This window comes from Vidua macroura, chromosome 1, assembly GCF_024509145.1.
Source record: "Vidua macroura isolate BioBank_ID:100142 chromosome 1, ASM2450914v1, whole genome shotgun sequence".
Classification (NCBI taxonomy): Eukaryota; Metazoa; Chordata; class Aves; order Passeriformes; family Viduidae; genus Vidua; species Vidua macroura.
In genome coordinates this window covers 70,883,045-70,909,477 of record NC_071571.1, presented here as the reverse complement: position 1 = coordinate 70,909,477, position 26,433 = coordinate 70,883,045, and the positions used below count along the sequence as shown (strand labels likewise).

General features: G+C 38.8%; 1 protein-coding gene across 3 annotated transcripts in view; it reads left to right on the top strand.

Moving 5' to 3' along the window:
• GMDS (GDP-mannose 4,6-dehydratase) overlaps positions 1 to 26,433 on the top strand; it is a 409,257-nt gene that overhangs the window by 303,960 nt on the left and 78,864 nt on the right. For all 3 annotated transcript variants that reach the window (XM_053983239.1, XM_053983231.1, XM_053983247.1), the window contains one exon: positions 22,716 to 22,834. In XM_053983239.1, the coding sequence (XP_053839214.1) occupies positions 22,716 to 22,834 (119 nt within the window). The remainder of the gene's footprint in view (positions 1 to 22,715; positions 22,835 to 26,433) is intronic.

Here is a 26,433-nt window from a genome sequence, read left to right as displayed (position 1 = left end):
AAACCCAAGACAACAAAGTAATAATTGAGCTACTGACTAGCTAATGCAATGCATTTATGCAAACCAGTTATTTTACAGTAGAAACAGCTTGCAGATGTTTTACCTCTGCTAATTAAAGTCCTAAAAAAATGTGGTATTCTGTGCCTGTGTTCTCTCTATGTTTTTTTTTTTTTTCTGTAATTTCCCACCAGTTTGTTCAACAAATAACCAGTCATTTCATATTGCAAAAGCACAACGGGAATGAAAATCTGCATTGCTGCTTTTAGATGCTAAGAGAGAAAATTACAATATTTACTCCTGTTCCCGATGTAGTGTAACGAAAGTTTCTGTTTTGCATCATGCTGACTAAAACTAATGGGAATAGTCCCTGTCATCTCAGAAGTAGTTGCTCTAGTTTGCTGTTTTCTACTATCTTTTGTTGGTTAGATTGCCCATAAGCATGACCCAGCAACATCAGCCCTCTGAAGTATGGATGAAGCCTCATTTATATTGAAATTTAGTATCTCTGCAGGGTGGCTTGTTATGTAAAGAGAAGTATGAAATTCTGGTCAGACTTCTCCTTGCAGAGGACAAACACTCCATGATTGCTCATGGCAGGGTATCAATATTGGAGGCATGGTCTTCCTGAAGTACACACAAAGTGGCACTGGAAAATCATGGCATTAAATCCTTTCTTCTGTAAATCTACCCTGAAATTTTGGAAAAGTTTTGGTACCCAGACCTAGCTATTGCAACAGCTTAGTGTCTTACATTGATATATGTAATTGAAGATATGTATGAATCACATTTCCTGTTATGAGAAAAACTTGAAAATTAGATGAGCTGTGAGCTGAATTTTGAGGCATGGCTGCAGTATTACACAAAGCTATCAACAGAGAGTGAAACATATGTGATGCAGTCAGAAATGCGAGGAGGATGGGGACAAGAGTGGCTGCAGGAGTGGATGGCACAGTAGGGAACTATGCGCAGTGGGTCCTGTGTACTCTAATGCCTGAGATCCAATTCAGAGTTAGCTCATATACTTCAGAACCCCTTGGTGACTTGTGACTAAAATGAGTAGGGTTTTCTTTAAAATTTACTCTCTTATTTTGATGAGTGCATTCGTGAACTTACATGAGATAATCAGCTATTTTATGGAGTTAAGTTTGAGTAACTTAAGAGGCAAGAATATCTGTTTCTACAATCTGATTTTATTTGTGATTAATCTCTGACTTTCCACTCTCGCACTCTCCATGCTAGCTTGCCAGTTATTTAACCCAGGTGGCACTTGACCAGGATCTGATACCTCTGTACTCGTTAAAAGTATGGTGGGATCTCTGATGACTTTCCACAGTCAGGCGCTGAGGTTTAGGTCTCTTCCAGAGCACTGCTTCTCCGATGACACACAGCTTGGATGCTGATGCTCTGCAGGAGCCCTCACTCAAATAGTGGGATAGCAGGAATCTGGCAGAGGTTCCTATGCCAAATAAATTTTTTCTGCTATCACTAAGTTCTTTCTTTGTATTTTCTTGTCTTTCCTGCACCTTGGATTTAGCAGTTACCTGTGTGAATTTTATGATGTTAGCTTATATTTTTTTACTGTAACCCACCTCTGTCTACTTTTACTGGAGAAAAAGCATTGTGTGTGATCTTTTTACCCCTCCATTCTCCTGCTCAGAAATATATCCCAATTTAAACATTAGCAAAATCAAACATTAACATGGGAGTTAATGTTTTAAAATAATGATCTCCTGCCGGAAGCCTGTTGGTCCTGACATGCTGCCAACTACAAAATCTAAATGAAGTTAGAACCAGAAGAAAATAAACTTACTCTATTTTCATTCTCTACTAACATCTTTTGTGCTATCTGAAAACTTGATCACTATATTTTATGGTACTGAGTTCTTTCAGTAATGGATTGCAGGTGCCACATTTCTGCTAAACAATATTTAGCCTACTTAGTTTTATTGTTTGGTTTAATTTCTTGAGTGAGTGATTTCACCAGGTCATCAAAGTTTCTGATTCCCATTCTTGCAAACAACAGTGAAGGGAATTGAGACCACTGAATATGAACTTTGGAGAGATGGTAGGTATTACAAATATGTGTAAAAGAAAAGTTAGCAGCAAACTATATAAAATATATGCACATGTTCACAAAGACATTGTCCAGAATTGTCATGACAAGTGATTGCAGTGATAATTTTTACAGAATTGAAGAGACACTTTTTATTTCTGTAATACTGTGTAGAGTGTAGGTGCTGTTGTCATCATATAGAGGATAATATTCAAAAGTGAATTAGAGGGCTTGTGATAAAACAAACCTGGGAATTAGCAGCAGATGATTCCAGGGCACGCAGTATCCCAGAGTCTCACCACCACATAGACATGAAAGATGACACTGAGCATGATTTTTAAGACTGAGTGGGTGATATTTGGCCTCTGGAGCAGAACTTGGACAGCCTATATTGTGTAGTGGTATACATAGCATAGCAGAGGGTTGTTCTATTCTGGAGAACTCTTTGTAATGATGTAAGAGGCAATAAGCAGGATTATGAATGCAACAGGGAGACATAACTGTGAATTTTAATTTCAGGTTTACTTGGCCTTTGGCACATGATTTCATTTCCCATAGACAATCTAAACTCACTGTAAAGACTACCATGGGACCTGGATGCATTCACTAATGTAGGGTGCGGTGATTTCCTGTCTGTCTGATTTCAAATTATGATTCGTATCTAGCTCTCTTATGGAAGTTACTTCACTGATCATTATTTAGAAATTATTTTTAAAAGAAATGTTTTAAGATTCTTAATACAGTATGTTCTTAGAAAAGTTACCACCAAACCTTTTAAAATAGATTCATGTGACCATCAAGACATTGTCCTGAAATGCCACAAGTAATTCCTAAGAAACGTCTGATTGTTTTATCTATAACAGCCTTTCTATATCCTCTCCTAGAACTAATTCACAAGGAAAAGTGTTTAATTTTTTGTACTTTGACTTGCTATTTATGAGGCTTGATATAAGTGTGAGATTTTTTACAACAGAGTTGGATAACATTAAATAAATTAAAAGCACTTACTGTCTTCCTTATGGATGTTGACATATGGTTTACATAGCTAATGCATACAGAATATGAAAAATATAAAATATTATTTCATATTCAAATGATAATCTGAATAATCTCTCTTAGTTTTCATTCAGCACTTCCTCTTTCAAAACACTGTACTTCACAGGCCTCAGTTCAGGGAAGAACTTCAGTCTGGGCATAAATCTAATTAAAGTCCACAGATTTAATCCCCTTCAAGCAACTAGCATGTATTCAAGACTTTTGCTTAATTGTGGTGGAGTAAAGGTATGTTTGAAATTAAGCACAAGCACAGCTATTTTGATGAACTGGAGATTTATCTTGGAGCATCAAACGTACTATGGAAAATTCATAAAGTAAGCATTGCCTCCTAATTACTGTGCTCATTTTAGCAAGTGCTGTAATCATAGGAACAAATTTACATAGTATTTACCAAGAGACAAGAACTCCTGTATGCCTCTGATGGTATCGAGCTGCAAACTGAACACACACAGACAACATCTAAAGAAAAATACTTAACGAAAAAATCATACATGTGAAATTATTATGGAAAGATGATGGCTTAATGATTTTATAGGACACTAATATAGCTTACTCTTCCAAATAGCTATGAATACTTTCTCTTCACATTGTTGATGTATGGAAAAGTGGTATGTAGTATCTAGCTGTAAAATTTTTCTAAGGGATTTTGGTAGATGCCACAATATGATATAAAATAAAAGACCTGCCAGCTTTCTCTTACCACAAAGAAGGGATACACTCTCCAGTGTGCCTCTAACTGCCTGCCTGCCCACAGTAATCTGGCTGCATTAGCAAGCATTTTTGCTGCAGTGCATCCTTCCTCTTCCTCGGTGGCATTCCCAGGTCTGAGTCATGATTGAAGGTGTGCTTAGAAAGGAGTATGTTGGGATTGCACAACGAAAGAATGGCTTCCTTTTGAGACTCAGCTACATGGACTTTTTTACTTCAATTAAGAGATGAAATGTCTTGGCAAATGTACAAAGAATTTGTGTTCCATTTGAGCAGCCATGTCTGCTGGTGAGATCAGGGCTGATCCAGGTGCCTTGATGACAGCTTATACAGCTCTTAGGCAGATATTTGTTCTTCCCTTGTGGTTGCAGGATGTTATAGACTCCCCACTGTCCAGCCTCTACCGACAGATCCATGGGTACAACCTCTAGGGGTGTCAACACTGAGAGCTTTCTGGGCTGAGTTGGGGAGGACAAGGGAAATAAGTAATTTCTCCCAACTAATTTTGTTGCAGAACACTAGGAACTGAAAGCCAGTTTGAACTGCCGACATTTTCTTGATTGCATTTTCTCCTCTGCTTGATCAAAATAGCCTCTATATATCAATCCACTTAAAACAGGAGGGTAGTGGGCGCCCCCCTTGGTGTCATATTTACACCATTGATGCCTAATGCTGTCTAGAATTACAAGTGAGCAAGCAGATGCTATCAGCAGAGCTGGGCATGCACTGCAGTGATAAAACAGGAGATGTTTCCTGGCTTAACCCCTGCGGGAAGCAATGTTCAATTATTGTGGCCCTCCAGACCAGTCATGGCCTCAGCCTCTCCCAGCCCACTTTGTCTGCTCTTGGGGACACTGAAGCTGAAGTATCCATCTGACTGGAAAGAGCAAAGGGTTTCCATGCCAGCATTCCATGCACTTCCCTTGGTAGGATAGGAGCAGTTGGTGTGGAAATTCACACATAATTTCATACTGCTGGTCAGGTGTGTTGAGCTAGGTATGTTCAGCTCATCCATTTGTAATTATTATGTGTTAGTTGTTACGCAAAGCCAGCAGCATTTAAAAGGAAACAAACCAAAAAAACCCAGGCATTGTAGTTCTGCACAATCTTTCTCCAAAGCTGGCAAGTCTGAAATTCATTTTTTGAAGATGTCATTCTGTAAACAAGCCATTTGTTTTATAACATGTGGTTGGGTGTCTAGTATCATCATATGAACTGCAACCTTTGCCTGAAGTTTCCCATACATTCTGGTCCTTTGTAATAGCTCCTTCCTGTGTGCATTCCCTGGTTACATTCAGGCTTGGCCATTTCCTTAGCCATCCAACAGGGTATCTCTCCCTTTGTCAACTCTTATTTTGGCCAGACTTGCAGTAATTTAATATTTTTGTAACTGCTGTTCCTTCACCAAATTTTGATGGAAATAAGGCAGTAAGAAATCAGGAGTTATTGGGCACACAACCAAGTGCATGTACACAAAACAAAAAAGTTGTGTCTGTCTGTTTTACACTAAATATGTAAGAGGAGGGGAAAGGTTTTCTGTTGTGAACTTGGTTGGCTGTACAATAGAGGGGACTGGGGGGAAATGCAATTTGAAGTATTAATCCTCTTTCTTTCAAAACCGGAGTCCTTATGAATGATGTCATTGGAAAGCCTTAAATGTGATCTTGATGATAAAAAAGCACGTTACTTTTACCAGATAATAAAAATCAGACTTTTCATTACAATATACAGTCTTAAGTATGACTTGTGAACTGGTTGCATTTTATTGGCTACTATTTTGATTTCTGTGTCAGTATTATTGGTATGCTGTTAAACTGGACACATTTTGCCTATGAGAATTTACTAATTAACTACACGAGTTTTTCAAAGCATATATTCAGTTGTTGAGCTCTACATTTTTGAAGGTAACATTTAACAGGATAAGGCAATGAAATTCTTGACTTATACACCTGATAGACAGAGGAATCACTTTGAACCTAGTGTTTGTAATGTATGGCCACTATCTTATCACTATTGTTATTATTATTACTATTCCTACTACTACTCTACTATTAGGCATTTTCTGATCAATCTGTGTTTCATTTACAGATTAAATCATTCATTCTGTGGTTTTATTAAAACTTTTGCACAGTTAGGATAGAAGTATTTCTTAGTCAGTGATGGAAATAATGGTCTTGGCTCTGCTTTTTGTTACAGTAGTGCAAATCTTGAATAATTTGTCAATATAACAGTGCCAAGGGAACAGCACATTTAGGTCCAATGTGTGTTTGCTATTGTCCTTAAGAATTGGTTTACTCTCTCCTAAGTACTTCCATTCATAAATGATGTGTCATTTTAGCAACCATAATTGCCTTCTGAAACAATGTTTTTGTTGTTTTTCTAAGGATTTCCCAAAGTTGGAGGAGTGATTTGATTTTGTTTTAGAAAATGAAACACAGTTTTAAACATGGGTCAGTTGGCAGAAAACATTCTTCTCTCCTCCACCTTCCTCTTCATCTGCCTTCTTCTCTGAGCCCCATATCAACTCTTTCCTTTACCTACAGTGCCTGAACTACTTCGTTAAAGGTCTGAGCTTGATGAAGCTGCTTGATTGCCCTGGGTTTTGGGCTGGGGAGAGGGGAAAAAAGAAAACCAAAACAACAAAAATAAAAGAGAAAAAGAAAACAGAACAAGAACAGGCACTTAAGGCAGAGTTGCATGTTTCTTTCTGTAGCTGATCCAAATAGCAGATGCACTGTGTGCGCTTAACCCATCACAAGTGTAAGTGCTTTTGCTTAATGCTCTTCATACCCAGTCTTAAGATGATACATTTACTTTGGCTTCACAACAAGGAAAACAAAAAGAAACCTTAACTGACCAGCAGTCATGTTTCAGTGTCGTGTGGCATCTCTGTGTGGTGTTGGTACTGAACATGGCTGTATTTCCCCTCATATATGTGCATGAGTCCCCTTTGATGCATAAGGTTAAATCTGTGTAATAAAATACTTAGGATCAGGATATCAACTGTGTTCTGGTTTCCATGACTTTCTCACACTTTTAATCTTAAAAAAAAAAAATCCCCTCACCATATTTATTTGTTTTACTTTCTGTTCTTTTAGTAAGTTCATTTTCTCAAAGGTAGAGGAAATGCGTTGTTGCTGAACTTCATTGCGATAACTGGCTAGAAACGTTCAAGGTACCTTTAAATCTAGAATTAGAAAAGTCAGCACTTTCCTTTTGTGTGAAATTTTTCCCTACATGTGAGACGTGGGTTTGTTTCATGTCTGCCAAGTTTAAATCTTTTTTAGAAGCATAAACATTTTTCTGGAGGTTTGAATTCAGAGAGCAATAACATTAATATGTCAAGAGACAAAGTGTTCAAGAAAGTAGAAATGATACATAAATCATTCCTTAAACAAAGTTATGCTTTGCTTGCTCACTACAGCAATTATATTGTTTTGATTTTGTATGGATAATTGGAAACTTTAACTTTGTGACTTCCTTATCCAGTCTAATAACAAGTTGACTTCTGAGGTTTCTGAAAGTTCTCTCTTGCTCTTCCATTTGTATAATTCATAGATAGAAGATGTCCAAGATAGGGAAGAAAAGAGAGAGGGGAGGAAGAGCAAGAAAGGCTTAAAGGCTTCTTCCAGTGGTAGGTACAAGAGTCCATCAGCAATGCTATTCCTGCTGAGCTGGCAGCTGCTTCCCTAAGTTCAGAGAGGTCACCATGGTTTCTTTCCTGTTTCTCCTCCAGGCATTGAATTGATGGGGGAGTTGGAAAAAAAGGCATCTTCCTTTCTTGCCCTGCGACATAAAGACAAAATCCTTCCTCCCTATCTAAGTGTGTTCTGGTGAGGCATGTAAAAGTTCAGATGTGATGAAAATGATTTGGGTTACTGTGATACTTTTACCCAGAAATATCTGAAAGACAATACAGACTAACTGACATACCAGGATATGCATATGACATCTGAGGATGTGCCCTCCTGTGCATGATGAATTTGAAAATGCAAGGATTTTCTTCACCATTAACTTGCTGCTTTCTCAGGAGGTAAAACAGATTATCTGGTAAATCCTTCAAAATACTGTTGCTGATAATTTAGGGCAGTGCAGACTAATGTATCCAGTTAAAACTCGAGAAGGAGAATATATGGTTTTAAGGAAACAGAACACAAGCTGAGCCCTCTCAGATTAAAAAAAAAAAAAAATGTAAGAAAATTCAATGTTTATAGTAAGAACTGCAAGAGTCTATCACTCACCATACATGTTGTTCCTCATAGTGCAGTATGCTGATGGGTCTGGTTGAGGAAAATCAGCCTGGATGAAATAGTACAGCAAATCAGTTCAGTTGCATTAAACCCCCATGTGGGCTTGTCCACAGGACCAGAGAGTTCTGAATTTAGGTAGATGAAAAGGGGAACTCTAATTGTGACAAAGGATGCATTTAATGCATGTATAAGTAGATTTGTTGAGATCACACCTTTAGTCTCTTTGGGTTAATTTTCCTATTTGCACCTTCCCAGGAAGTCCTACAATAAAGACAAAAGCCTATAGCTGTGAAGTCTCCTTCCTTGTGGATCTGATTCAAACATTTGAAATTAGGTTATTTTTTGGACACAAATTTGAATTTTTATCCCTTGTTTTGGCATTTAAAAGGGGTTAGAATCTTATTTAGCACTCTTTCTCTGCCAGCTAATAATATATTTCACATGCTTATTTTTCCCTAATTATTCTCTTACCAGACTGTAGCAACTTTGAGCTGTTTATATATAAAGTCTGGTGTTTGAAAGAGAGTAAGTTACATTTAAAATTTCCCTCTGTTTTTTAAGTACATACACTCACATGCAGTGCCAAATATGCCTTTCCAGTACATAATAATAGGGCTCTAATTGCACCAGTTTCCCAAGGGGCACAAAAGTAGAAAAGCAGAGCCTACATGGAAAACACCCTTTCTTTTTTGCCTTTGGCCGTGACAGGCTCCTACATACGGAATGCAATTCCATCCTCACAAAAGTCTATAGCAAAGATTTGACTGACTCCAGGGGGGCTGGATTTGGGCCCACATGCCTGATTTCAGGGTGTGATTTTGGTGATGAAGCAAGCTTTAAGGAGTGGGTAAGAATATTCACTGTGGAAGGAAGTTATTTTGATGCGTTTTCTCCAGTCTCTCTACCATGCTGGAATAACATTCTCCTTTGGAGTATGATTTCATCTTTCTGCAGAAGACTAGGAAAAGCACTTACTAAACAGACACTCAGCTTCTGGAAAAGCTCAGTGGGAAAATTTGCTTTTTAACTGCATGTGTACAAGCTTGGTGGCACCCATGGCAAAGCAGCAGTCCTTCTGTGAAAAAGAGACAATTGTGACAGGTTTAGCCTGCTGGTGCCCCACGATCTGCTGACTTGAAATCATGTTTCCCAGCAGATTGCTGCCCTCAGAGTATAGCTGAGGGGCCATGCTAATATTTCCTTCCTGAAGGGAGAGAGCGCATTGGGTTGTCCTTAATGTGAACTGCATGAACTTTTGTACCTTTTCCTTTTCTTCTTGTCTTCTCAGAAGGAGGAGGATTTGTCCCAATATAGCCAAAGCATGCTGTTATGCAGGACTAGCTTATAAACAGCACTTAATAAAGATTTCCCTCTCTAATCTCATGTGTTCAAGAATAATGTGGTTTTCATTCATATTGTACTGAGTTAGGTGGTCTCACTTTATTAGTACCCATATCTGTAACAATATTTTGAAGTGTGAATTCCTGGGTCTCACCAGCTCAGTTTTTCCCATAGATGAAGCTCAGGCAATGAGGTGTTTTGGGTACATTTTTGTTTTATCTCCCGTTTCCCTAGTGTGAGCTGTAACAACCTCAGCCCAAGTAAAAAAAAAAACTCTGATTTGCTCTCCATCCTGTTTGTATACAGAAAATCAAATCCTTGTTTTGGAGCTATCTGCTGTGGTGGTTGCTGGGATTGCTACACTGCTGGAAGATGAGGTGGGATATTGCTGGGTGTGTTGATCTACCTTTGTGTCTTACCCTGCTCTTCAGTTGCATGGGAAGCATTATTGCAGAACAGCATGCAGATGTTGCCATTCCCTCTACTCCAACTTGTCTTTCTTTCCATCACCCATTGAAGGAACCCAAATAAAACTCTGTGTACACAAGTCATGAAAAAAACCCAAAATGCAAGTTTGGGACTTGGTTGTATTTGCTAAGCCTACACATGTATGCATTATAGTAGTGTTGCATGTTAAAACTTTAATGTTTCTTGATTAAAAAGTTCATCTAAAGAATAAAGTACATCAGTGCTTATCTTTTACCATTCACTCAGTGTCCTACCTAGTCACACACAAACAGGCAAAACAGTAACTAGTCAGACCTTTTAGAGCTGCCTAACTCACTTTTTGTCTTTATTATGAAACTAAGATTTGGTCAACTAAGGTCAAGTTGTGCACTTAACACAGCTTTCATTATAGTCAGTGAACTCTGTAACAGAGAGTAAAGTCAAAATATAAACAGAGAACATTTCTGCAGCAGCTCTGGGCTGGGATTAACTTGGATCACCTAGTCTTCTGCTTTTAATGAAATTCTCTCCCTTGTATTTTCTTGTTTGGAAGAGAGTCCAAAGTTATCTCATGCTAATTTAGTTAGGCAGTGCCCTCCAGGGATGTCACAGGCCTCTATGACCTCTCCAGAGAGACTCGGCAAAAGGATGAGGAGAATTAAACATTCCTGAGAAATTGCAAAGCAGGAGCCCCCAGAGATTTCACATAGAAATGAGCTCCAGACTAGCTGCCAGAGACCCAAGTCACCTTTTCAGCACTTCCTTGACATGTCTTTGCCAGTCCCATCTGGCTTGATTCAGGGGGTCAGCATGGGGACTGAGAGGTGGCAGCTAGAGAGGGCAGGATTCGAGGGAGGTCTGAATACAGTAGTCTCAGGCTTTAGATGCTTCTCCAAAATGTCCAGCAAGATGGTTTTGTTTCCTTTCCTTCTCACATGGCCTCATGCTTTGCTATTTTCTCTGTGCTGAAAAGGGGAAGAATTCTAAGTGAGGAAGTTTAATAGTAAGTTTAGTTGTTATTTTGCCATGTGATGCAACAGTTTGTTTCATACCTGGTATTACAACTACCTCTTGGGTCAAATGCAGAAAAGACTGTGGCATCAAAGAGCTACTTACAGTGACATGAGCTACACGTCCCTCTTTCCTCTCTTATGTTGGTAGGCTGTAGAAATTAATGAAATTGATTTCACATGAAGCTGGAATTAGGCATGGTTTGCAGGACAGAATATTTCTCTAGGAGAATATTCAAAGAGCTAATTTATAAGTTTCCTTCGATTATTTTGCAAAAAGGGAAAAAATAAATTTACTGAAGTATAGGCAAGAGAGTAAAAGACACCAGTGTTGCTTGGTTATTAGTATCTTCCTTACCTGAGTAGTTATCTCACTTATTTCTTGCATTGTAACAAAAAATGTGCACTATCTCAAGAAATGTCTATTATGTTGAATTTTGGAGGAGAATGTAGTCTAACAGTGATTTCTGTGTGATCTCATCCTTACATTTCCTTGCTACTTTAATTAGTCCAGAGCTAGTCAGTATTAAGGAAGAATGTTTGAATTCCCACCTTTTGCTATGAAAGTGCCAAGTCAAATCTAATTATATAACAAATAATGCATTTCATGATGAAATGTCTGTGCTACCCTTAACTTTCTTAAAGCACTCTAGTTGCATAAATATTATGACTCCAGCTTCATAGACAGCAGAATTTGGGCTGTAGATAAATGCTTTAGTGAAGTCCCCAAAGAGAGTCATTAACACTGCTGAGATTGGAACACTGCTCATCATTTTGCCGGACCAAACCGAAATCAATAAGCACGCTGGACCTAAAGCTGGATCCTTGTAATGGTTTATGGTGTCTCTACTACAAAAAAATATACAGAACAGAGAGTTGTGTTCATGTGAAATATGTTTCAGCAGCTGAGTTAAAAATCTCTGAGAAGAATAAAAAAATTGAATGAGACTTGCATATGGAAACCAGCATATAAGGGATGATGGTGTCATTGTGGTGATAAATCCATTGCATTCTGCAATGACTCATGCCTGTGCCAGTGTTATTTGCCTGAGAACAGACCTCTGGCCCTTGCCAAGTAATGCGTGTGGGAACGTTGTTCCCAGTGTCTGACCTGCAGGAGTTATTCCAGCCTTAATGGCAGGATACCTAGTGTGTGGAGTCTCGCTCATGTCCACTGGGGAGGGAGGGCTCTTAATTTGTCTGGATGTGATATGAGCAATGACTTCTGACATGCATGTAGCAGAGATTTATTGCAAGCAAAAGTTAAAGTGTGATAATGCTACTGGGGTATTCTGTAATAATATGGTAAAACACTTGTCGTCACTTCATCTCAGGCAGTGAAAGTCAATTGTATATGCTACACAGAGACAGATAAAAAACATAAGTATACTTAAAACTTCATATGGTTTGCATTTTTCGTAACAGCTCTCCTGACTCTAATATAAGACAGGTTTTAATTTTGTTTTGGGTAAGTGGATGTGCTTACAGTCTCACACCCACAATTCCATGGCTTTAAATAGAATCACTCCCAGGGTGCATAAAAGAACACATGCTGTTATGTGAAGGATTTATCCAGGATGCCAAGATTGTATTTATTGCTGGGAACAAACTGAATAAAATTTTCTATTCCATTCTGACACTAGCCCATGGAGAGCAGCCGTATCTATGGTTTCAGTGCAGATCCTTCTCTTTCCCTCATGCAGGATTTGGTGCGACTGACTGCTGTCGCAGGAATTACTAATGATGGTGGAATCAGAATGGCCAGAGCAAGCCAAGAGAAGGTCAATGCAAAATGCCCTCCAAAAATATTTTTGAGCATGCTCAAAAATAATCTTCACATTGCCTTTTCACATCTGCACAGCACAGCCAGGCTTCTAAAACACATCCTTTGTTTTCTAGGATCATTTTGCTGTTGCCTTCTTTTTAGCTGAGAATTCTATGCCCCAATTTGCAATGGCAGAGACCATGAGCTGGTACCTGACCCTTAGCACAGAGGAACTCGCTCAGAGCAACTGCAGTGTTAACACTGAGGCAGCAAATCTGTGAGGCAGATTCCTCTGTCCCAGGGCTTGGGTTAAAACCGCCAGCATAAGCTGCTGTATCACATGGTGGCCGTTTTGGGTACTGTTGGCCTAAAATTGAACTTGTGACATGAGGTAAAAATAAAAAAGAAAATAAATCCCTCTGTATTGCATTACCATATCCCCGAGGCATCAAAGTCGTGCGCTTGTCTCAGTCCGTACTCAGCCAAGAGAATTTAGCATCAAATTCCAAAATGTTGTCACCTGAAATGTTCTGGTAAAGAAAAAGGAAAAAAATCCATTGTACCAGGAACGACATTACTTTAGCATCCTTCTTCTCTTTTTTCAAGTGACTTCTTGCTTTTTATAGTGAGCAAAACAGTGCCTGATGGGCAATTTTATCACTATCTCATAAGTAACAATAACTTGATGATGGAAATCTTTCTTATTTCCAACTCCAGTGCACTGAAAACTGCAATAAAATCATAAAGTGAAGTTCAGTGATGTGTTTAAGATAGCAGGCTCTTTATTTACACAGATTATTCAGACAAGGATTCTAATTTTTGAGAACCTAATCGATATAAATATTTTTCTCAAGAGGAGTAAATTAACATTTCAATTCAATTATTTTAGATTAATATTCAGGAATGTAACATCTTTGGAAACTCATAGCAGTCTGAGGAGAAAATGCATGATGTTCAAAAGTGTGAAGCAAGAACTCTGGAAATTTGAGGGGGAAATAGAAATTATGAAATAAATTTCAGGTTAATTTTATGCTATTGACTCACTCTTTCTCCTGCATTTTTTTTCAATAATACTGTTCATAAATTTTGTCCCAGTACTCTTGCTTTGTTACTCTTACTGTCCTGAAAGATTATCCTTCTTCCTTCCAAATTATACCCTCAAACATGTATAAACATTATGAAGTGCTGCTTTATTATCTCTGAGCCTATCTGCCTGTGCTCTGGCAGTTCTCTGATGCTCTTAGCAATTTTTTTAGAGTACAAGTAGTGGTTTAACCTGAGTCAGGGCCCATTACTGGATAGGCACTGGGCAGACCTACAAACCTGGAGTTGAGAAGCTAGCAAGCTGTAGAGGCAGTTTTGACAGATAGGAGGAAAGGAAAGGAAGATTTGGAAAGAGAAAATAATTTTCTGAGTCGTGGTATGGATAACAGCATTTTTGTTTCTGTGGAGATCAGTAGTACTTTGGCCCATAGATCATGCTGTCCCTCTGACCCCCTCAAAAGGAGCACAAGTTAGCTTGTGCTTAGCTGTAAGTGCTTAAGCAATCCCGGAAAGAAATAGGAGGTAAACAGGTGTTAGAAGCAGGAACCAGGATCTTTTTATAGTCAAATGTTGCACTGTAAACATTTTGTGATCAATATCTACATTGTGATCATTATTCTGAGGCTGACAGTTTTGCTCCAGTGAACATGCCAGTACTTGACTTGAAAGCCTCATCTATTTTCCTGTGGTTAGATCATGGCCCCAACCAGCCCTTCCTGGCACGGGTCCCTAAGACTTCTCTGCCCTCACCACAACCTGGGTACAACCCTTTACTTTAGCGGTGAGTAATCCTGTCAAATGGGAGTCTGCCTCTTTGTGAAGAGGTATTTTGTCTTACATTCATATAAAAATAGCAGGGAAAATTAATTCTGGAAGGGTAAAAAGGGAGGGGAAAGCAGGTCAAATATCTTTCCGAATTGTCTGCTAGGTGGAGCCTGGGAAACATGTATTTGTTCTATAGTCTTGTCTATGTAATTCAAATCTAAGTGGTTAAAACACTCACATACTTTCTACAGTTCAGATTTTTCCTTTTTTTTTTTTTTTTTTCTCTCTCTTTACCTTTGAATTTGTTTCCCTTTTCTCTTAAACAGAATTTAAGGAAGCTCTTTGTTAGCAATTACGACAATATCCTCCAAAATTAAAATGAAAGAAACAGAGCATATGTGCATCCTTTCTGTATTTTTTCATTAATTTACTTTGTGTCACACATGTCACTTCCAATCTAACTACTTGAAGAATAAACAAACCATTGTGGACCTAAAAATCTGTTCAAAACTTTTTGGCAGGAAAAAAGGACTATATTAATTTTCATTGTTGGTTGAGGTTTCCCAACAAGCAGCTTTACTATTTCTTTTTTGCCTCCAGCTAGGAACTAAAGATCAGTTATAAAACAGTATACAAATACTTCCACATATTGAAAGAACAATATTTTGACATTCAGTGACACAAGGAAAAGAAAAAAGGAGTAATCTAGTTTTTGATAACACAATGAGAACTTTGTGTTCACCCGAGGTCCATGTGAGAAACATCATGTTGCGTTAACAGGGAAGGTTGACCTTTAAGGTTTATCTGGATTATAATTCTTGTGGTTTTTATTAATAGAACTGCCTACTAAAGTTTCACGAGTCCTCCCTGAGATCTGTAAAACAATTGGCCTATCTACTTACGAGAGAGCAGTTAGACAGTATTTCCTACAGATGTGAGGGCTTTTGTTTCAGAAGACATTGATATTGTTTTCATTTGAGATGGTCCACAAAGATTATCAGGTATCTTATTATCTTAGTAACTTTGTAATTGTTGGATTATTATCTTTCAATGTATCAACTATACTCTTTCAACTTGAAAGAAAATATCATGGACCTGAACACAGTTGTGCTCTGAACATGTTCACCTCTAGAGCCAAATCATAGAATTTGACTAAATCAGCAAGCATGCTTCAAATTGCTTCTGTGGAAATTTCTCAACTGAAACTTCAAAAATTTCTGAGAAAGTTTATAAAATGAGTTCCTATCTTATACTCTCTCCCAGGAGACTTGCTGTTTGTTTACTTTCTTGGGATTCTTAGGGTAAATTGTCCATTGTTTCTTATCAAATGATGTATTTTTTCTCTCAGAGGAAATTGTTTTCATCTCAAATCTGTTCCCATTTTATATTTTTTGTGTCAGCGATGTCTATGGTTTGCAAATGTTGCTCTTCTGAATGGAAGCAGCTGCCATGTCATAAGTACTCAATGTCTCCTCTGCATGAGCAGAAAAGACACAGCTGAAGGAGAAACTTTGTACACAGACTTTGGAGTCCTTATGTTCAGCATTACACAGTTAAGGAAGAAGCATATCAAAATGTATTTAGATTGATGAGATCTGATGGATACTCAAATGGTGTTCAGAGGGGTTTTTCCATGAATGGAGGCTCCTTGAGCAACAGATCTTGCACCAACGCTGTGATTTTTGGTAATCTGAGAAAACAGGATGATAACTCTTTAGAGGAAAGGAAGAGGCATGTGTCCCGCCCTTCTTGGGAAGTACCTCTATTGCTGAAGGTTCTGAGAAAGGGTTGAGCATGTGAAAAGTCACCAATTGCAATGATAGACAATGACTTTAATCCTGAAGTTATGTTTGCCTTTCAAATACAAACTGTGACAGCCCAGTAAGGTTCTTACATATTGGGTGTGCACCCTTGCTTTTTAAGTAGCTGAGAAAGAAGGGTTGTAATTTGGGGGGGAAGCATAGTAGTATATTGATTATGCATACTCCCATATTCCTGCTGTCACTGGCTTCTTGGGAGCATCGGCATGCCTGGCAGCACATCCCTGTGGTTTTCTTTGGCAAGAGTCTCCTTGCTGTGCTTGCCTTGACCTATAACATTGTCAGAAACAAGTACTAAAGCAATAGTCATTACTCTAGACTGAACTCCCATTGTGGCAGGGAGCATGGGCTCATGCCCAACACTTTTGTATGTTGGCTGTCAGGCAGGGGCAGCTTACAATTTACTCTGATCACAACACTTTTGTGCTGCACTTCATCTTCACTGGTGTTTTTCAGCCACGTGTGCTGTGCCCCTGTTGTGTGCTAAACATGTGTAAGGAGATTTTTCCCCCCCTCTGCTGTGTATTATCTGTAAGTCTCACTGTGTCTTTACATAATCTCCTTATATAACACACTCTGATACCTGCCGGGTACACCCAGGACACACCTACTCTTTTAACAGTCGCAGAAGTCAATCAGATGTGGGTGACTCAGCCCCCAGTGCAGCACCTTTTCTTCCTTCTCTGCCCCTCCAAAAGTGAGTAAATAGATAAACTGGGAGTCGGTTTGGATTCAGAGCTCTGAGTCAATATCCCGTCTCACTTTCCTGAGGCATGACCATCAATTGTGGTCAGTTCTGTAGCAGCTTGAGAAACCACAGCCAGTCAGCTGGGTTGTGTCAGGAGGAGTTGGGTGATGGCATCTGGAACTGCTTCGCATCCCAGGCAGGCAGGAAGTGCGTGGGCATGACATCTCCACACGTCGCTCAGCACAGGAGATGCCAAGCAGCCTCTATCAATGCCAATGCAGTTGAGCTGGGACAATGCAGAGAGGGAGGTGATACAATAGCCCTCTCTTTTGTGGCACAGTCCCTCATGATGCGCACAGGAACAGCAGTCATGCCAGGCCTTTGTGCTCGCCATATGGGGAGAAGGCTCTCCTTTGCTCCCACATCCCTGCAAAGGCTCATCATGCTTTGGCCCAAAATGCTCAATTCTCCTTCTCAGTGGTGACCCCAGCAGGATAGCTGTGTTTCAGATCACTAGACTACCATGTCCAAACCAATGAATGCTTCTACCCACTTCTAGACAATAGAGTATGGAATACCATAAAGATAGAATTTCTATAAATGGTGATAATGTACTGTTGGGTCTCTCCAGGTGGTGATATTTTCTGACTTAGTCAGAAATTGCTCCCTGATTGTTGACAGCCTTGAGGTAACCCCTTCCTTCCGCAGTGATAGAGCTAGTAAGTAAGTAGAGCTAGGCATTCATCAGCCTCTGCTTCTTTGCCTCTGAAACTTACAGACAATGCACCATGCATCAGGCTGCAGCTATCTGTTCCATCTCCTAAAGTAAACATTACTGATTTGGTTCAATTTTTTTTTCTCCATGTGTGGCAAATACAAAGTCAGAATTTTTCTACATAACACCTAGAAATACATATGAAAGTGGTTTTTTTTTACAGTATAGGTATTGGAAAAAACTGCAAGTGTATGTAGCAGTGCAAGGCAATAGTAATTAGTACCAACAGGAACATTTTCTATTTATCCCATTGTGGGACCTGTTCAGTCATATCTGGTTTGGGTCTTGAATTGGATGCAACATATGAAAAGGCTTTATACTTTTATTCTTTTGGAAAAAAAGGCTTTTCTTTCCAGAGTAGAAATTATCAACTGATTTAAAATCTCAAAAGTTGAATTTATTTTTGCTTTTGAATAGGAAGGTACCTGATTATGAGCCCATTTTAACTATACATAGTGCGAGAGCAGACAGTGAAACAAAAGTCTCAAATATATGGAGTTAAACATAACCTCAACTACCGGATCTTTGTTATCCATGGATGACAGCCCAGTTAATAAATGTTTTCTTACTGGGATGCTAGACTGGAAGTTAATGGTGAAATACATCTACAACATACTCTAGATTCTCGAGACAAGCAGACACATCACAACCACAGTGGCAGTGGCATGCACAAAATGTATCTGTGTGGGGGTTGTGTTAGTCAAACTTGGGTTTTCCTGCTTGCTACTAGCACCTTATAGGTACAACACTGCATAAGCAAAGAAATTTGGGCAGGGAGAAGACTGGTTCATGTTTTGGATATGTTGCTTGAAAATAGTGCTTACTACTGGCAGGGGTTTATATAGAGAAAAGAGTAGAGGGGAAAGATGAAAGAGGAAAGATTTTGGCAGAGGCTGGAGTTCAGGCATGCAAAACAGATATCCTAGTCCACATAATCATAAAAGTGTGTCTGCTTGCTAGACTAGTTACGTATCTCCTTTTAGGTTTCTGTCTTTGAAAGTAAATGACATAGAAGTGCCTTTAGACTTTGTGACTCACTAGACCAGAGCGAAAAAGAATTCAAATATGAAAAATATGTTTTGTCACTTTTGCCATTAAGGGAAGAGTCTTACTCTAAGACAGTTGAAGCCTGAATTGTTTCCATGGTAATCTTCTCCTCCTTTTAAACATCTACCCATATTTTGTTATCTGGACTGAGCAAAAAATTAGGGAGAGGATGGCAGAACTGAAAACAAGTAATTTCTTTACTTGCTGTCAGCCCATCCAAAAAAGCCTTTACAAAGAAATACAGGAAAATCCACAATTCTCAGTTCCTGCGCCAGAAAAATTCCTAAAATATATGACCTTGTGATGGTTAAAAGATATCCAAGAGCCAAAGCTGGGCAATGTTTTTATCCCAGTTCAGCCATGTCATGGGTCATGTGGTTCAGCATGTGAACAGGAAGGTGAGAATGGGTGAACTTTTGCCTTGGTTGTGCAGTCCATCAGAGAATAAATGGAGCAAATCACTCTGCAGCTGGATCGGGAGGTGAACGGCTGAATACCTCTCACACAGAGGCCTTTGTGTTCTGGACATGATCTAGCATTATGATGGGATGCACTAGTCTGAGGCTTTGTGGCAATTACTAACCCATTATCACGCTAGAACATGAGATCATTTATCTTCTAATTCAGAGTGTCACCTGTTCTTCATTTGCCAGTCAATAACCATTAATTACTTTCAGTGGAAATTTAAACAAAGCTTTTCCCCTCTGTTAAAACCAGTAAGCCATTCAGTAACGACAAATAAACCTGGAGCTGTACCACCCCCTTTCCTCTCGTTCTCAGCCTCGAGTCTGGTACAATATGAATTCTTTAAGGAAATGCCTAGAAATTCATAGGTCAAGGACCTTTATTAGTCTGATGTGACGAGAATCACATTCCTGGCACTTGATGTAGGGAAGGGATATAGCTACTGCCTGTACATGGATGTTTTATTAGTTGTCATGGGCTGTACCTGAGGAAATATAATTTTGACTGTGGAACTTCTTCAATGTTTTTTCTGTCTTCTGGCTTGCCTTTGCATTTTTTTATAGGCTGTTCATGCAGACCCATTCAAAGCAACAGCATTTGGTCACCTTCTTCAAAGCAAAAGAGAGCTATCACTTACTTTGTAATTTTTAGCATGTTAATTTTTTTCATACCTGATTGGATTGAGGTAACTCTAAGTGCCAGCAATTGTGAATGAAATTAAAAGAACCCACAGTGATAGATTCTCAACTAACCATTAATGTAAACATTCTTTCCTGGTAGGATTTGAACCAAAAATCACTTTTAACAACTCTTTCTGCATTGTTTGATCATTTCTAAGTTGATCCTGTTGAAATTTACTGCAGTTTAAGTCGCATTGCTGAGACAGTGATTGCTTGCTTTTTGAAATGGTAAACAAGAGTTGATAAATCCAAATACATAAAACCTCATTGGGTCCACTGTCAAAGGCTGTTTTTTTGTTAGGATTTTGCAGCTGCCTCCTTCAGTGTAGGGTGTGTTTTAGAGTAAAGGGAAACTTTCAACTCTATTTCATATTAATACAAAAAGTAATGTGTAAATATTTTAAATACTCACTGGATTGTTGAATGTCTTAGTATTAGTGCCTGCACTGAAACTGTGTCAAAGGAATTAAAATACTGAGGTGTTTAAAAGTGATGGGGTGGCAAAAATTGTTGGAAGTCTGATCCTGCTTCTGCTTAGACATATTAATATTACCTTACCAACAGTCATAGTAAATAGCAGGTGCTTATGCTAATTGCATATTGAGTCAACCAGTGTACCATTTTTGGGTAAGGGGGAATTTTTACCAATAAATGATATTTTGTAGTTGCATCTCTCTCCAGTGTAACTGACACTACTGTGTCAAGGCAAGAAAAGGAGTACATACCTTCATTATGTACAGCAAACATCCACCAGTGTTGGGAGGAGAACCACTGACCCTGATTGACTGATTGTCTAATGTTGGAGATCCTTATTTGCCCAAATAGTGCCCTCTCATATGAGGAAGCATGTTGTTTTCAGCTAGACTGCTTAAGGAAGCCTGAAGGTCTGTGAAATCAGGGACTAGGCTGGGAGAACCAAAACTATCAAGCACTTATCTTAGATACTCCTGTTACCTTTCTGTGCAGCTGCTGCTACTGTGAATCTTGCAAGCTTGTCCAGTCATGAAGAAACAGAAGCTGGTGATTTATGGTGACCTCTCAAATCAGCAGGGAAACCCCAGTGTTCCAAAAACGCTCATATGAGAGATACAAGTTAAGACATCTCCTCCCCACAAGATGAGTTTCATCAGCCAGTTGGGTATTTCTGCGTCATTGGCTAGGATGTTCAATCCAGGAAAGGAAAAATAAAGTTGCTGCCATTGTCCTGCCCAGCAGGTCATCTCCCTAAAGCGCAATTTATAATTTATGTCGAGGACTTACACAGCAGTTGCCCAAAACCAAGCCTTCCGTACACATTCAAGAAGTAAAAAGGTTCAAAAGGAACATGTTAATAAAATCTTGTCAAAACTTTGGAAGATGCATAAAATAATAACTGTAAAGAAAAATGTCTCGCACCTATAGCCATTTAAGTGGAATGTATTGCCTTGCTATGCAGGACACTGATTTATTGAGAATAGAAAGGAAAAATTGAATATTTCAGGTGGTATTTACCAAGAGAGTCTGAGCTATCCCAAAGCTTTTATTAATCTGATTTGCAGAGTATCCACTACCATCAAGGGACCTACTAAAGTTGTTTTCTTTAAAGCTGATGTGAAGAGGTCAATGCAAATAGCATCATGGATTACAATGTGAGAGGATGACAGTACTTTTTACCATATGGAGAGAGAGTTGATTTATTTTGTTTCCCTTTTCTGGTTATTTATGAAACAAGGATCGTGCCATACAGGTATTACCTTTTCCTCTCCAAAGGAAATTAAGTGTTTGCATCATTTTGATTGATCTAAAGTAATAATTATTCTGTACACCTACAGCTCCTATGCAGTCAAACAGTCCAGTCACTAGGGCACTGCCTTGCACATCAGAAAATTGAAATGTACCTTCGGTGATATCTCAAACAAGTCAGACATGTCTTTGAATACCTCTTTTCCATCTGCTTTCCGGCTTTCATGCTGACTTAGCTGGCCAGCCCTCTGAGATGGCGCCCACCCATCATTACTTGTTTGTGGGAGAGGACTCTGTGAAAGATATTGCTGTGGGAATTAAAAGTTGGTCCCATAAATTGCAAATATGTTGGCAATCAGATGAAGTTTTGTTTCAAAAAATACTGCAAAACTTGCTGCATGAACAGTCCTCTGAAACTGATGTTAATGGTTGCATTGCTTTTCCACCAGGGTTTTCTTGTTCCTGCATCAAAACTTTCTTCTACAGTACTTTAATATTTAATGTTCAACACATATTCAGTAGGGAAACCAGATTAACTTGGTCAAATACCTTTTTACTTACTCTTAATTAAAATCTCAGCTTAGGCAAAACAAATGTGGCAGAAGAAGCAGCCAAAAGGATCCATATTTTCATGCTTCAGTGTGTTTGACATCATTCTGTAGCAGACAGACAACAGCACTCTGGACTGAAACATTACAAAATTTTTATCTTTTCCCCATATCAATGTCAATTCATGCAGTGCTTTAAACAAGTGAATCCATGCTCATGAGCACTAAACCAAGTCTCAGTGTTCAAAAGTAAACATATTAAAGTCCTCCCTGCAGAAACTCCTGCTGTGAAACAAATTGAAAATCAAATAGAGCACTGTTTTCTGTAATAAGAAATAATTGAACTCTTTTCAGAGTTGCACTGAACTGGTTAATAGCCACTGTGTAAAGAAAGTGCTAATTTCCCCAGCTTGGGGTATGTGTGTGTATGTGTAGTTATTTCCAAATCAAAAATGCAGTAATACAATATCATGTACCAAAGAGGGGCAACTTACATGTGCACTGAATCTGACTTTGTTTATCTTTCTGCAGGCCATGTGGTTGATGTTGCAAACGGATGAGCCTGAGGACTTTGTCATAGCCACTGGGGAGGTCCACAGTGTCCGTGAATTTGTGGAGAAGTCATTTAAGCACATTGGGAAAACCATTGTGTAAGTATGAGGATGAGAGAGTAGCCACAGGTTGAACATTTCTAGCCTCTCACATTTGCTGTGACAAAACAGTATTTTTTGTCTACATTCTTCTTTTTTCCCCCCCTCACTTTCTCCTTGTAACCTTTCATGCATAAATGACTGCCGCAGCAGATATGTCTAGTGTTGCCTTCTAGATCATAAGTTTAAAAGGTTCATCTGTTTTTTTTCTTTTTTATAAAAATCTTCATTCTTTGTTCTCCCTGTCTTGGGGTGGGGAAGCCCCTCCGAAGTTGTTAGTACCAGGGTGCTGGTCATCCCCTTCCTGGAAGAGGGGCTTTTCTGCCCAATTCTCTGTTTTGTGCCCCAGATCCCCACAGTCCTGCTCCCACCCTCTGTGATCTGAAGAGGAGGTGACACCTACCAGCCCTGTTCTTTTCAGGTGACAGCCCATCAGCCACACTACACGGCTTATGTAGCAAACCGCTCCACATTCCTATCAGCTCTTCTCCTACTAAGCCGTAGAAATGTTGAGCAGTGGGTGCAGAATGTTTACAATGCATATTCCACATAGTTCGATTGAAAATACAAAATTCCTTCCCAAGGCTGTATAATAAAATCAGGATGGCTTGGTGAGCGCTTTCTGTAATTTATATTTTTATTGTTTATTATTTTTTCAATTTCCCTCCTTCTGTATCTTCTCTGGGCCCCATGCATCAACATACCAATCTCAGCTGGAAAAGGGAGAGGAAAGCCACAGGCTCTTCCATGACGCTAGCGCCAGGGCTGTTCCTCAGGCCATCAAAGTCACTTGTGCAGCTGGTGAACTTTTGACAGGGCCAATAAGTTTTACTTGGGAACAAAAACTTGACAAATTCAATAAATATGCAGAAGTGCACAGATATATACAATATTATTTGAACAGCCAGTGGGTGGCTGGGGAGGTAATAACATTTTCTCCTCAATGAGTTTTTAGTCTGGTTTCAATTTTTGGCATCAACTTCCAGAAAAAGAAATTCTGATGAGGGAGAGAGAGACCATATAAATAGTATTTCTAACCCAAAAGCTCAGTTTGGGGAATAAGCTTCTCTCCATGTTTTTCACATTTCTTGATTGCAAGATGTCCTGGTGATCACACATTGTCCCATATACCTTTAGAGGTTTGAGAGGCTAAAGGGGAGATAGTAGGAGCTCTAATAATTACTTTGTCTTTCTTAATTTTTCTTCTCTTTTTATAGTTTTGTTTCTTGTGTTTATAAGCTAATTCTAACTAGTAAGAATGGATAGGACAGTGTAGCAGATTCAACTGCTCCGTATGAGTAAGAATTCTAGTGATTTTGAGAACTGCCATGTCCCTGTATAATATTATTTGTCAAAGCAACAATGAATGTTTGGTGAACAACTTTTTCAATTTTTAAATTTTGATTACCTACAATTAGAGGCTGATATATAAAGCTCAGTACCTAGCTAAATGTCTTTATTTGCAGATGTTCCCCACATCACTGTTTCTTTTGATGTCACTAAATTTATCCATTAGTTTAAAACCAAAACACCCTGCTTTGGTGTTGGTCTAAGAAGTCTCAGCATTTTCCAAGAGTGACAAATCAATGTGTGTTTTTCAGAAAGCAAATGAAATCCTCAAGAAAACCTAAAGAAAATAACAAGGCCAGAAATAAAAGTGAAAGTACTTCTATTAATACCTTCTGCTATAGAGGTGATATTAAAAGATTACTTTAGCTTTAGTTGTTCATAACACTCAAAACTTTGTGTCTTTTTCATTTAATTTTTTTTGCTCACATATGGCCCCATATGGTAGACTGTGTATCATTTATGTTGATGTTTAATGCAGCAGTATATGGATTGAGTAAGTCACAAACTGGTCTCTCAGAAAAATTTCACAGTATAAATCCAATGTGAAGTAGAGCAGGTATTTTCTGTATATGAAGGCATAGTTGCCTTTTTTTATTACTAATCAATAATAGCAATTTGCAAAAATTGTATAAGAACTCACATGGATTTTTAGGAACATAAATTGCTTTAGAAATGAGGGCTTGGGTTTCTAGTCCCCCTAGCTCTTCTAAAGTTTTTTCTTTCCTGTGAATATATTTTAATTCCTTAAGCCATTTACAGGTGATATATAAATAACTATACATATGAGGACAGAGGTGACATTTTAAGTGCTAGTGATAATTTTGTTGCTCATCATTTTGACAGTGGTGTAACTCTGACCATTTTGCATGTAGCCTGTTCAGATAAACCAGCCATTCTTTCCCCCTGCTCCCAAGGCACGAATAACATTACAACACAGTACTCATCCTGTAGCCATTGCTCATCTTTGAAATTGCACTAAATGTAAAATATTCCTCAGGATTTGGGAAGTTTTGTTAAGAACCTCCATAGTTTTTCCAGGTGTCAGCCTGACCCATGCTTTTGCAGCACACACACATGGTCCTTGGCCAGCTGTCTTGTAAGCTCTGTCTGGCAACCTTTCTCTGAAAGCCCCAATGAATTTCTACTCCCACCTCCTCCAGTTTGAATATATCTCCTTCGGGGAGTAGCCTTGCAGAAAAATCCTCCCTTTTAGCATTGTGAGACCCCGCTGGTGAGTCCCATTGATCTGTTACTTTACAGTTTATGAGGCACCTAAGAACCAGAGCACCAGAGTGCAATGGCTAAACAAGTTCCCACAAAGATGGCTCCTTCCTTCATATTCCTCAAAGTTTGGTTGAGTTATCTGAGATTTCTTGGGTTTTTTTGCAGGATTGCATGTATTCTGAAATTGTTCAACCTCAAAAACTTAACCTGGATTTCCAGCAGCCTTTGCCACTGCTACAAGCAATGGTACAGCTTCCCAGTACTGCTGTACAACTTGCCTTTCAAAATTGGTGAAATGATGGAGTAAATGTCTAGGACAGATGTCATGGCAAACAAAAGTTGGCAGAGCTCATATCACATCTGAGAAAACTGGGCACATGTGCAGGGGCTCTTAACTACCCCTACTTTGTGCTTTGTCGAGGAAAGTTGCAAATGTAAAATCTTAGCTGTCACATCATGATACTGCAGTAGAGAACAGGAAAAAAAGAGATCCTGGCTGCCTCATCAACCAACTAAAAATATTGATTTTATTTTTTTAGGTTTTTGTCTTCCTAACAATTCACATTAACTTGTACAGCTGAAAATCCAGGACAGCCTAAAAGGTCCTTCCAAGAACATAACATAATATTCTGTCCTAGCCAGTCATTAGCACATGTCAGGACTGTCTTCTAGCCAAAACAAGAGAGAGAGAAACTTTACTACATTTTTGTAACTAATGAAATGTACAGCTGCAATGAGACTGATTCTCTCTCTGAAATGGACTGTAAAGTGTTCATGGAAGTTTATCTACCTTGGGTGGCTTTTTTCCTTTTACATTTCTTTTTCAAGGGAGAAATTTCAAGTTATATTTATATAGTCCTCTGAATCATTCAAATTCAGTCCTTTGTACTAACAGGAAAGCCTCAGAGCTACAAATATTTTTCCCCTGTAAGGATTACATTTTTTTTCTTTTACTTTCCCTTCTGCCTATTACTAATTAAGTGGTACTTGGGGGAAACACTTCCCGCCTATAATTTGAACTACAG